Below are 13,799 nucleotides of genomic sequence, written 5' to 3' on the forward strand. Positions count from 1 at the left end.
ATAAAAGCTAGGATAGAAGCAGAAATAGAATATAATACACAAGAGTAAAAGCTCTAGTGCAGTATAAGATCATTATCTGGTTTAATAAAAGGCAGCAGCCAACAGAAAAGTTTTAAGCTTTGATTTAAAAGAACTCAGAGTTGGAGTTGGTCCTGCAGGTTTCTGGGAGCCTGTTCCAGATGTTTGGTGCTCAAAAACTGAACACTGCTTCTGCATGTTTAGTTTTGACTCTGGGGGACACTAAGCAGACCTGATCCAGATGACCTGAGAGGTCTGGATGGTTCATAACATAGCAGAAGATCAGAAATGTATTTTGGCTCTAAACCATTTTGTGCTTTGTAAACCAGCAGCAGTATTTTGGAGGAGGACCTCCCTCTGACCAATCACAGCGCTGCTTTCAAACTCACCAATGTTGCTGTGGGATAAACTGACAAAAACAAGACTGGATGTAGCTGACTCACCTATTGGATTAAAACTGTGCTTCAACCCAGGGATTCTCAACCTTTTGTAAATCTAGACCCACTTCCGATTGTTATAAAATTTCTGAGGACCACCTTCCCAAATAAATGACAAACTGGGCTATAAAAGATGTGTTATTATGCCACTGTCAGGTGTAATGCCCCACATAGATATTCATCTTACCCTCACCCATCACTGCCTGCCATTATGAATCCAAAGTATTCAGGGTCATATTTCCTCACCACACACTTTTACTTGTTTCAAAAAATTGCTTGATTTTGTGTCACTGCATCTGTGACATATATGTCTTTAAAGGGGAGACTCGTGGGTACCCATAGAACCTAATTTCATTCAAATATCTTGAGGTCAGAGGTCAAGGGACCCCTTTGAAAATGTCCATGGCAGTTTTTCCTCACCAAAATTCTGCGTAAGTTTGGAGCGTTATTTAACCTCCTTCCCCACAAGCTAGCATGACATGGTTGGTACTGATGGATTCCTTAGGTTTTTATAGCTTCATATGATGCCAGTATCTTCACTCTAGCTTTAAAAGTGAGCCCGCTATAACCTCTGAAATACAGAATAGCTGTTAATCTAACCATTTGGCAGAACCTTCGCAGCCCACTAGGTGGCTCTCTGAGGCCCACCAGTGGGCCCCAGCCCAGTGGTTGAGAATAGCTGCTTTAAACCATCTGGTTTGTAAGAACAACCTTAAGATCCATGCTCTATTTCAATGTAATATTGTTTCTGTTTCACTTGGAATATATTTTTGGTAAATAGTCGTGTAAACAATTTATGTTGGAAAAAAAAGGTCTAAAAACAAAAACATGACAAAAGTGAATCTGTTGGTCACATTTTATATAAAAAATATCTACAACTTTTGACAGTGATAAAACAACACACACAGGCACATATGCACACAAACATCTAAAGGGTGCGGTGGACATATATTATCAAATGGCAGAAAGAAAAAATGTGCAATATTAAGCAGGTTAAGTTACATTATCCAGACTTAAAGTAAGCAGACTGGATACAACTTTTAAAAGGGTGTCAAAATATTATATTTGTTGCCCTTCATTTTAGGCCCATGTCCATCATTTACTGTCATCTCAAGGCAGTTTCAAAACTGTCCTTTATGTTCAGCCTCGACTGCACGTAGTGGCACATTTCTGTTGCTGCATAGATGCACATCGAGAAATCCAGCTGATCACTACAGCAGCTTGTCAGTCGCCAGTTTGGTCCCAGTCATTTAGGGGGATGCCCACATCAGCAGCTGGATGAGCAGAGAGGTTATAGGCAGGTACTCTGTTCAGTCACCTAAACCCAAGGAGGGATGCCATATGTCTTTTTTCATGGAGTCCAGGAAAAGAAGACCAGCTTGTAGGGAAGTCTAATTTCAGGTGCAGTCTTTTGCTGATCTGTCATCCCATTAGCTGAAGCTTCTTCTGGATGTCCTTATTGAAGTCTCTTTGTTGGTTTGCTGTGTGGAGGTAGATGCATTTTGCACTAGACAATAACTGTGAGCTAGTAAAATGGAAATACAAGCGTAGATGGAGTCTTTGGAGACTGGGAGGTGCTATGATGAGGGGTGTGTGGTGTAGTCGAAGGTGAACATCCACGACTGTGGTTGGAAGATGGGGACCCTAAAGGAGAGGCAAAGAGTACAAATGAATTACTGTGATTTAAGTGGCTGTTTGTGTTGTGTGTGAACCATGGATGTATAAAGAGAACTGGATACAGTGTTGGAGGCAGGGCCCCATTAATTTCTATGAGAGTTGCTCAGTGGTGCATGAAGCCAGTATAGGTCATAAATCCCGCCTTCTTCATGTTAGCGGATGAGACATGGGCCAAACTAAAAAGTCAAAGTACACGTCAAATACATTTTTCCCAAAGATGGATTCTATCATTTTAGGTAGTTCTTATCACGCTGATGTATGTTCAATTGTTACTTTTTCTGATAAGTTTTGTTTTAATTAGTTATTTGATGCTATAAAAAGGGGGTGAGATGTCATGACTGAAAGCTGTGCATTTTCTTACCGTTTTCTGTCAGGTTGCTCCCATGTGGTGAGACAGACACACAGTGTTGATCTTGGACTCTTATCTGGTTGGAGCCTCTCCCTCGTAACACATCTGCTATCTGCAAAATATTTACACACTCTTACAAACTTGCATGACCTAAAGTGAGTGTCACAGTGATCTACAAACAAATGAGTCAAACAAAAATATAATAACATTGCACCATTCAGGTCTGTCCTCTAGAGGGAAGGATACACACATTTACTTTCCATTTCTGGCTTAAACCATTTCTTCCTACTATCCCACCCAGAGCTGAGTCAAGATGATTTTGCATTTGTTCTGACGTAAATGAAGTATTGGTGGAATTTTCCATCGTAAATATTACAGTGACTGATTGAAATTTTTGACAATCACAAAGAAGTCGTTCACAGTCAATTTGGCGACCTTATTTTAGGGTTCACTGTTTTCTTGACACTATCTCAATTTTCCTGAAGCAGCAACATACAACCATAAAAAAGGCTAAAACAAACAATACAGTAAGAATTGAATTTCAGCAAGGTGTGTTTTATTCTGCATATTTTCTTTTCTGTCATCCCCTTGCTCACTTTCTTGTTCTTGGCCACCATCACAGGGGTGTCGTTATGGTAATTCTTGAGGCTGCTGTCAGCTCCACTCTTCAGCAGCAGCCGCACTGTCTCCACCTGACCTCGGCCACAGGCGCCGTGCAGGGCTGTATTCCCACTGTATGACTGGCTGTTGACATCGCAACCACTCTGCATGTGAGAAAAAACAGAAGAAGTTGACACAGATGTGATTCATAAAGAAGGCCAGAGGTTATACAAAAATGAAACATAAGAGAAGGTGAGTTAGGTCAGATAGGATAGATGGAAAAGAGAAAATGCTTAAGAAGGAGAGATTAAAGAACTATAGACTTATCTATAAGCTAGAAAGGAATGGGAAACTCAGTATGCAACTTATGACATGGAAAGAGAAAACTTATCAAATAGCCCTTCTCTCCCCTCCTTCCTCCCTACCCGTACACCGTCATTACCTCAATGAGGAAGTGGACCATGTCTAGGTTATTGCTCTCCACCGCGTGCATGAGAGGACTCTGACCACTTTTGATGTCCTGATTAGAGAAGAAAAGAAAGCACCATGGGAAAAGTCAAGAGGATGCACAGACGGTAAATGTGAAATTTGTGATGTCATGAAACTTAGTCAGTGCTGAGTCATTGCAGCACAGGGACTGACCATAGCATTGATGTCAGCGCCTGCGTCCAGCAGCATTCTGGCCAAATCTTTATGGCCACGCAGCACCGCCAGATGGAGAGGGCTCAAACCTGAGAACAGGGACAAAACAGAACCTGAGTTTCACAGTGAGCAATTGCAGACATACACATAGACACATATGGTGTGCACAAATCAAGGTGAATGCATAAATACATTCCTGCATGGACCTATTTGTATAGACACAGTATAAACTCCCAGAGACATAGGCAGTATATGACACATTTTCTCCACAAAGGTAAATTAGTGGTTTATATACGTATTAAAGGTACAGTGTGTAGGATTTGGCGGCATCTAGTGGTGTGGTTGCAGATTGCAACCAACCGAGTATCCCTCTGCTCAATCCTCCTTTTCCAAGACTGCGGAAACGTGAGCCACCGAGTGCAAAACCGTGGTAACGCCATTCGGCTTTAGGAGCAACGTCGGACGGTGGCTGGCGGTATCCCTCGTTTTGCACTCTGCGGCTAACATTCCCGCAGTTTCACAAGTGTGTTGGAGAACGAAAACGATTAAAAAGATGAAATCACAGACAGTGCAGGATGCTACGGCAAGTCATCTTCTGGAAGTGTTTTTTCCGCTATGTGAAGCTAAATAACTAAATGCTGCTCCTCTAGGTTTTGTTTGGACTGGTTAGCAGACTGCTACCAGATGACATGAGAGGCTTCTTTCACCAAAAAAGCTATGTAGGGGCATCTTAAAACAACACGTTCTCCACTATATCGCGTCACTTTAGGTTTAGGCAACAAAACCACTTAGTTAGGTTTAGGAAAACAACGACATGGTTGGGCTCAAAACATCGTTTCTAAAGTGAAAATTAAACTGAACCTTGTGAACACGGAACATGAACGAACAGCTGATTGTAACGTGAAAGCCTTGTGTTTGTTGGACCCATCCACCTCTTCTCCCACCTGCCCTAAGTGTGTCTTTTCACTCTTTAAACTACGTCAACACAGTCACTCCCGGCACACTTCATCTGAGCGTTTATCGTTGCCACGGATAGGCTTACATTGTAGTTAATAGAAAAACGGTGCGTCTCATACTGGCGCTTAAGGCCTTGTGTGGTGGTATCAAACGCCGACAGCCGTGACAAAGCAACAGTATTTAACGCCCTGGAAATGAGAACGGGCTGCTTGAACTCAATTATGTGGCACACAGGAAGCCAGTGAAGAGACCTGAGAATTGGTGTGATATGTTCACGTTTCTTCATCTTTGTTAGGACTCTTGAAGCAGGGCTGTTAAACCTTCAGGGCATAAAGGTTTAACATTTAGTCTTGCCTGGACATGAAATCTTTGATTCTATGCCATTAAAACGATAGTAGGTAGACTTTATTACTCAATTGAAGTTGCTGTCATGTTATTAGATCTGATCCCAACGTACAAACTCAGCTCCACTCGAAAAAGGAGCCTGTGTGTATTTTGGGGGCTTTCTCCCGTACCCAGACTTGTTACTTTCACACTAAAAATGTCTCCTGTGCTGTGACATCACACGCATACTGTGGAGATATGACAATATACCAGACCACAGAGGAAGGACATGTCCTCTGCTCTGCCCACTCACACAGCAAAAAACAACCAAACCCACCGTTACCTGTAGGAGGGTTCACATCTCTCACATCCCCCAACAAACTAGTGAGGTAGTCTATGTGGTTGTTCACTTATGTTACCATTTTACTGCTTGCACATATATGAAAGTGTCTGCAATATCTAGATGTAAATGAAAACTGGGTCACAAACACATATGAGAAAAAGGGAACTTTTTTCTTTTATATAATTCTCTTTATTAAATCCAAATTCTCTTAATTTGATAATGACTTTGCTTGTATTCATTAAATTAAACAGAAAAATCACTGAGGAAGAAATGGTCAATCACAAGGCTTTATCAGATTAAATAACTGAATGAGAAGAGCTAGTGAGTCATCCTAGATCTTACTTTCTTTCGGTTTCTTTCACTACAACTTACCCTCATAGTTCCTGATTTCCAGGCATGTGGAAGACAATGGGCAAGGGAGCACAACAGACAGACAGTCACGCTGGTCATATTCACAGCAGAGGTGGAGCGCTGTTTGGCCGTTACGGTCCAAGGCGGCAGGGTCGGCCCCGTCTCTCAACAAAGTCTCCACCATGTTTGCCTGCTGGGTGATCACGGCCAGATGAAGGGGAGTCTGAGGGGGAGGATGAGAGTAAAAAATGACAGTTTAGACAAACCAGCGTATTCAGGTTCATAACCACAAAAGGCAATATACTGTCTCTATAAATAGTTTTAATTTTTCACACTGTGGCACACACTAGACGGCATTCAGAGAGCGTGAACCCCCCACTAATGCTGAACAATGCTCCCACTCTCTGCAGTCCTCACAGACATCATTCCTATCTCTTCAAATTTGAGATAAATGGATTTCTTACCCTGTATAGATGCCTTTATTTCGAAACAAGTATTTATCTTAGTGTCGATGTTCTTCTGAATAAAGATGCTCAACTAATAGTGGAAATCCCAGATCCGGATTACCACCAAATGTAATAATGTGGTCCCTCCCCCAAGGCCTTTTTTGTTGATCATCTCTAAATTGCAAATCCGTAAAAAGAACAGTTAGATATTTTGGAAAAATACACTTCTTTCAGGTGGAGCAGCCAAGTCAAACGAAAGGCGAATGAATGACACGATAATGCCAAAGGCAAAAGCCAACAATAAGAACGTCGTTCTTGCTTTTGGCGTGTCATTTGTACGCCATGTAGTCTGTACTGACTGCATTGTAAATGCATCCACGTAAATATGCTACGCTCAGCGCTATTTATATACACCTTCCCATGAGATCAGGTTGGGTGGAGAGTTAAATGAGAAGATACTACTAATGTCTGTATGGTGAACATGAAGTAAGAGCCAGTAGACGATTAGCTTAGCTTACTGCGAAGCCTGAAAACAGGTAGCCTGGCCTCTGTCTGAAGGAAACAAAATCCGCCTACCAGCACCTTAAAGCTCACTAATTAACACTGGTTATATCTGGTTATATCTGTGCCAGAGTATCCCTTGGCTTGGTGCCGGTAGGCGGATTTTGTCACCTCTGGACAGAGCTATGCTAGCCATGTTTACAATGATTACTGAGGTAATAAATCAATGAGAAGTAGGGTCATTTTCTCATAGACGTCCATACAATCAGACTTCTTTTTGCAACCAGAGGAGTCGCCCCCTGCTGGCCATTAGAAAGAATGCAAGTTTAAGGCTCTTCCGCATTGGCTTCACTTCTCAGACCCCGGATATTCTGCTGCCAGGCAGACAAATTAAGAGTTATAAAATCATAATATCCACTGTAATAGTGATAAAATACCAGACTGGAACAATGACAAGGTATGAATTCAGGAAATCTTACAATCACCACATTCTTGTAAGTGAGGTTGGAGGAAACGTTCTATTATTTCTAGTCAAGCCTCCTTTCATCTCTAACCTGTTCTACAGGTTAAAGGTCAAAGACACAATAGAAACTTTGCCCGTAAGGACAGGCCAACGCCTTATATAAATAAACAAGGAACCATGTCTGGTAAGATTATCGTTATTACACATCAGAAGATCATAAGATGCAGGCACATGTACTCCCTGTACTCCGTGCCTATTCCCGCAAACACACAGACACACCTAACTCATACATGCACATACATAATGCCAATATTCATAGTTGGCAGCAATCAAATCAAAGTCCAAAAAATAGCTGACAAAGATGAGACCTTTGCACCGTATATCACAGAGCAAACAACAACAACTCTAGAGTGAGACTGCGTGATTAATTCAAAATTAGGAGGGACCTGTTCTGAGAGACAAACAGCCTGCAAGGACGGGGAAAACCAAAATCACACATATTGCACCAGGTGTTTGCCTGGATGAATCAACTATGTGCGGAATGAATTCGCTTGAGCAATCTAGGATGTTCCTTTGGGTGAGCTCAGCATGTAACATCCTGTTAATAATTATGTCAACTCTGGTCAGGGAGGGCACTGACATCCTTCAGTATAAATCAAGCAATGTACAGTCATAAAGGGAAGTCTTTTTACTTGGACTTTTTAAAGCTGCTATTCAAGTTACACAATAAACATAGCAATCAGGAACAGGTTGCTGCTCCAAGTTTCACTTTTGCTGTACTGCTACTGTACGTCAGTGTATGTGTGTGTGTGTGTGTGTGTGTGTGTGCGTGCTGGGGGGTTGTTCCAGTAAAGACTATTAAAAAAAAGTAGACTAGCAGTGGGAGAGCGTCTCAGTGGAATTCTTCCAGTGTGTCAATGCCAGTGTTCCTCCCTGCAGCGCTCCTGTTTCCCTGAATTCTGTGACTCACACACACACACTTACGGATAGAAAAACACACACAAAAGTACACACACACACACACACACACACACACACACACACACACACAATCATATAATTTCCTTTTTTTTAATAATCAGTCATTGTGAAAAGCTACTAAATTGACCCCATACAGCACTAAAGAAACATGAATGGAAGAATCCTCTTCAATCATTTCCGTGACTTAAGAAATTACCTTCCATAATAAAGCCTTTTAAGGCCTTAAAAATAGACCTTTCAGAGTTGGCAGAGTCTAGCTGTGGCTTCCTGGATTTCAGAGTGACTAAAACAAAACTCCAGCAAAGATAAGGGGAAGGGAGTGGGGGGGAATAAGGGCGGAGAGACGGAGGAATGAGGAAGAAACGGAAGCGGCCGAGGGGAGTCCGGGGGAAAGACAGGATAACAAGGGAAAATCCCTTCTCTTTCCCCTGGGTCTGTCCTTGTGCACTTGCATTCCTGCAAAATGAGCAGATCAACATGAAGGAGGTGAAGAGATGAGAGGAGGTTTCTGGGCATGAAGAACAGCCCCGGGGTGTGTAAGGCAGTGCCAAACACAAAGAAAGGTGCAAGGCAACGCTAAGAGACAGAGACTGCTCCTCTGTGGTGAGCACCATAGGGTTGAACAAGCAGCGTTGCACAAACAAACATCACACGCTTTTACGTCAGCGTTGTTGACAGTTATCCTGATAGCATCAGGAAGTTCACCAGTTTTGGTTACGTACTCTAAATTCTGTTAAGATATATGCAGCGAGATATGAAAAAAAAAACAGTAGTGAGAGAGCGAGACAACTAAAGAGAGACACGCGTAGAAAGGGAAAGTCCCCGCAAACTACCCTCTGAACCAAGGTATGTTGAGAAACAGCCCATAGCAAGGGGGGGGGGGAGGTCATGTGACTTCTCGGAACAAGGATACTAAAGTACACACAAACACACACACAGATGTCTCGCTCATGCACACACACACACACACTCACACTAAAAAAAATAGAATGGCATGTTAGCATGTCATCATGCACATAAACAAACTGAACTGACGTGAATAAAAGATTTCAACAGTGAATGTGACATTTACAGACATGTCTTCAAAGAGGCAATTCTTGAATCGTTGTAGATCATCTGCATACTGCCCTTTAGAAGTAACACATGCACTTTAGTGGATGTATTTAATCTAAAGCACATGATCATTTGTGCATATTTTAGTGTGGGTGGCCACTGGGGATTCAGTCCCCAAACCCCACTAGTGTCAGAAAAACACACTACACCATCAGCTGTGGGGAGAGCAGCAACTATAGTGTGTGTTTGTGCAGCCGCTCTGATAGCATGACCAGTGTGGGAGTATCAAACAGCTGTCTCTACCAGCATAGTAGTTTGTGGAGTGGAAGGCAAATCCAGCACTGACACTTGCACTATTGTTCGGTTACGGTACTGATAGTAACACTCTGTCAAAAAGCTCCATAAGCAAAACCACAGAAACTCAGGATTTGTCATCAATATTGGAAAAGCTGTATTTTATTTTTTTTCTTTGTCTTCGTCTCTTTGTTCTTTGGGAAGTTGGCCAATGTCAGAAAATGTGTTCAGGTCCGTCTGGTAAACGTTATGTTTTGAAAAATAAGAAGTTCCCTTTTGAAGTCTGTTCTTTATGCCTGGCGTTCAGTTAAAACCACACAATCTGGTAGGCAAATGACTGTGACGGGATCTGTGCCTGAAAATCTCCCTTTTTGGTTATAATTGCAAGTGGCATAATATATGTGAGTGTGTGAACAGAGAGTTTGTGTGTTTGTGTGTATGTGTGTGTCGCGTGCATGCATTTTCATACACAGGGTAGACACAGGATATCACAAAACCTATGCTGTCAAGCCTCAGCGATGAGGAAAGACAACAGCCGATGATAGCACTAGCGTTATTTCTGGTAAGCGAGCCTGTGGTGTCCTGTGTGGTGTGAAACCCCAGCCTTGAGAACTAAACTCTGCACAGCTCAGGTGCTTTCTCTGCTGAAGGATGAAAAAGAGAAAGCTGGCAGAATGCAGAGCAGCAGGGCGAGAAGGTGGAGACAACAGAGGGGAAGAGTGTTGGCTTACAGCCAGTGGTTGGGACAGCCCTGGATTGGGAAACACTCAAATACAATTCCTTGTACTCCTTCCAGTAAAGTACTCTGTCGTTTATCCCTTTATGTTGAGGTTGAAGGGTGCAGTCCCTTTTTTACATAAGAGAGACTAGTCACCTCTGTGAAAGTTCATTGAGTCTATTTCTCAATATTGTAAATAGCCAAAGTTACCCTGGACAAACAGTGTCAGTCAGACTCTTTATATGCAAGAAAAAAAGCAAATTAAGTGCTGGAATACGAGTTAGAAATTAACTAATAGATCTCACCATGAAACTTTCCCAGTAGATTACTTACATTAAGACAATTTTTTTTCTTTTCTTTTTTTGTATTACAAGTTTTCTGAAATTTTGCAAATGATACATTATCTTATGAAATATGCACTTATTTGCATACATTTCCAAAACAGAAATCTGAACATTGGATAAAGCCAGGTTCAAAAGTATTGTTTAATTTTGTTGACATATTAGAGTCAAAGTTTTTTACAGAGGGGATTTGGGATATCTCTTTATATTACTACATAAATCAGACAATACTCTCAACAGCCATAAAAAAATCCATTTCCGCTATGTTTTTGGGAAGAAAATGTTCTATAAATCAGGCTATGATGATATATAAACAACCCCCTCTGTAAAAAACCTTCAGAAGAGGAAGAAGAGGAAACTGAAACTTTTGGTGTAAGTGATACTGAAGAGGAGATTTCGGGCTCAGAGTCTGAGAAAAAACTCATTTTGAGGCCTTTAAGATATGTATTGTTCAATTCCATACATTTTGCAAGACACTACAGGTAAATAGGGATAAAAAAACAAAAAATCAAACAATAGATAGCACCATGAAACTTCTCCAGTTGATTACTTACATTAAGACAATTATTTTTTGTATTACAAGTTTTTTGAAATGTTATGTTTAAATATGCAAATTAGGCATTATCTAATGTCAACTTTTGGTGAATTTAGGAGAAATCTACAGACACAAATAGACAAAGTGTAGTAATATAAACCCCTAAATGTATATTTTGGATGTTTTCTTTTCACTAGTCTGACCGAATACAAAAAAATTGGAAGCAAAATAGCCGAAAATGTCAAAATTGACCAGTGCATGAAAAAAGCTGTTTTTGCCTAGGGTGTCTCCCATGCCACATGTTTGCAACTTATGTCATGTCTTTTTTCCAGCCTGTTCATGTGCTTTTAGTTAAGGCCAAGATATGAGCTATGAGTGCAGGGTTCAGGAGAGGTCATGGGAGTCACACTTTGCTCCTCTTAATCATCTTGGCTCTCTTCTCTGAATTTCACAACAAGGTAAACCCAACATGCAAACTCTGAAAATCCCTTCCTGTAGAGAAACCGAACACTAGAAAACCATGTACAAAATAATACAAAACACTGGAATACACGTGTAGTCCTTCCCAGCATGTGCATGGCTTTGGCATGTGGCGAGCACAGGTGGAGAAACCAGGAAGGGTGAATTCCAACCATCAGCCGCCATGACTGTAAGCGTATGCGATAACGCGGTGCAAGGCAAGGAGGAAACCAAGCACTTCCTCTTTCATTCTTTTCCATGTTACTGTTATCAGAAGGGTGAGGCAGCAGGGGAATGTGTTTTACATGCTGTGGTTGAAAGGGCAGAAAACCCCATCGCATTTCTATTCTACGTCTATCTTTCATCACGTTGTACTAACTGACGCTGACTGCTTTCATATGTTCTTATGAAATAGAAAAAAATATCTGTGGATTGGATGGATGTCACATTTGAAAGGAAGACAATCCCTCAAATGTCAAACTATTGATTCAAATTATGCATTTGTAAAAGTAATGATAGCAGCTGTGTGTGCATGCATGTGTGTATTCAAAGTGCATTTGTGTTACCTGACGGAGGTTGTTGTAGATATCAAGGCTTCTGCGAGCCCACAGCAGGAGTTGGATCAGTTTGCAGACGATGGCCAACTCCCCCTGCACCACCGCTATATGGAGAGCTCTGTAATACATACAAAAAAACAGACACAAAGAATTTTACACTAATGTTGCATAAGTTTTCAATGGCTATTTAACTGGGTCAAATGTTTTCCTGACATTGTGACCAACTGAAAGGTAATTTCTTGGCTTAAACTAATCGGAACAGACACAATGTGTGTACTATATGGGTAAAGATGCTATATATTCGTATGTGCAAAATTGATTTGAGTTGCAATAATCTCCACAATGACATGGCATTTAATTTCAGCACTATTTGGTTATGTGATTATTAGGATTTGCTGCATGGCTGAGGGCAGTTGGAGTTTTTGTTTTTCAAACCTTGCGACTGCAAACTGTTAAACCAAGCGCACTACAAATCACTTTCCCATACTGTAGCAATAAAGTCAGTCAAAAGGTCAACTTAAGGGCTGGTAATTTAATTGCAAGAGTACGATAGATTTTTAAAATTATCCGACTGAAACACCAGCCCAGTGTTGCCAACTCTTTTCCAATGAAAGTATACTAGTAGCACTAGCTCCAAAAGGCCCTAAGTCTTGCAAGAATGACGCCAAGTCGGCAACATGACAGTCCGTCGCTTCAGGCCTCGCTCCAAAGCCACTACCCCAAAATGATCCTTAATAACGTAAACAATGATGTTGACTCCAATGACGTGCAATGAGTGCACGTGCAGAGTGCAGGTGCAGAGTGCATGCAAGTAGGTAGACAGGTAGCCCGTCCAATCATTTCATTGGAGCCGAATGAACTATCAGCAGTAACCGCTGTATGAGAGCAGTGAGCCAGCCAGTGGGGCAGGCTCACATGCATGAAAAGGCAGGCACGGTCAGCCCGGCGATATCAACAGAGCACGGAGAAGCTCAGATGACAACACACACAGAGGGAGAGTGACTTCATTCTCTTCGCTGCCACATTAATGCATACAGAGCATCTTTAAATAAATATAGTCTATAACACTTATTTGAGATGAAAAATCCCGCATTCTCTTCATGGCCTTCAAATCTAACCTGTGAAGATTGTTATCAGAAGCAGCAAATTCTACTAAATCACTTCATCTTAATTATTCCAGTGACAGTTCTACCGAGGAGCTTCACAGATGTACAGGCATGACTCACACCCCCCTTATCACACCCTTATCAAGACTAAAGGGGAAACCACTATCTGTGGTCTCTACGTGAAGCGAAAGAACAAACGCAGGCTAAAGTTTAGGACAGGGAAAGGCAGAGAACTAAGCGGGAAGGGGGGAGAGGGGGGAGGATGTTATAGAAAACCCTATAGCAGTTTTCAGATTAATTCTTTTTCTAGCTGTCAGAAGAAGCAGCTTCCAGTAAGAGCCAGACTGGTTTTATGTCACTTCCTGTTGTCAATAACAATGGCAGCATTCTTTATCTCGCTCTCTGCTTGCTGTGAAAACCAGCCAATTAAGCTGCATAATTTCTGACAGGGGCTTTCTGTAGGTTCACTCAATCAGCTTCATCCAATTGAGAAGTCATAATCAGACGTACAGTACAACCATGACACAGGAAACGAGGACGCTTCTTGAGAAGTCAGAAGTACCCTTGCAGAGAATTTGAGGTCAGAAAATAAGTACTTATGACAAAATCACTTGCAACACTTCCTCTCAGCGCCGTGTCCCACTGAC

The 13,799-nt window shown here is 41.6% G+C and overlaps 1 protein-coding gene across 1 annotated transcript in view; it reads right to left on the reverse strand.

Annotated features, from left to right (window-relative positions):
- Positions 1–1,297: 1,297 nt before the first annotated feature.
- The window catches only part of bcl3 (BCL3 transcription coactivator), a 46,323-nt gene continuing 33,821 nt past the window's right edge, over positions 1,298–13,799 (reverse strand). Inside the window, exons 4-10 of the mRNA XM_037786020.1 lie at positions 12,056–12,164; positions 5,720–5,921; positions 3,724–3,812; positions 3,524–3,601; positions 3,078–3,245; positions 2,494–2,593; positions 1,298–2,099 (exon numbers count right to left, since the gene is read on the reverse strand). Coding sequence (XP_037641948.1) covers positions 1,981–2,099; positions 2,494–2,593; positions 3,078–3,245; positions 3,524–3,601; positions 3,724–3,812; positions 5,720–5,921; positions 12,056–12,164 — 865 coding nt within the window. The 3' untranslated portion in view covers positions 1,298–1,980. The remainder of the gene's footprint in view (positions 2,100–2,493; positions 2,594–3,077; positions 3,246–3,523; positions 3,602–3,723; positions 3,813–5,719; positions 5,922–12,055; positions 12,165–13,799) is intronic.

Source organism: Sebastes umbrosus, chromosome 11, assembly GCF_015220745.1.
Source record: "Sebastes umbrosus isolate fSebUmb1 chromosome 11, fSebUmb1.pri, whole genome shotgun sequence".
Classification (NCBI taxonomy): Eukaryota; Metazoa; Chordata; class Actinopteri; order Perciformes; family Sebastidae; genus Sebastes; species Sebastes umbrosus.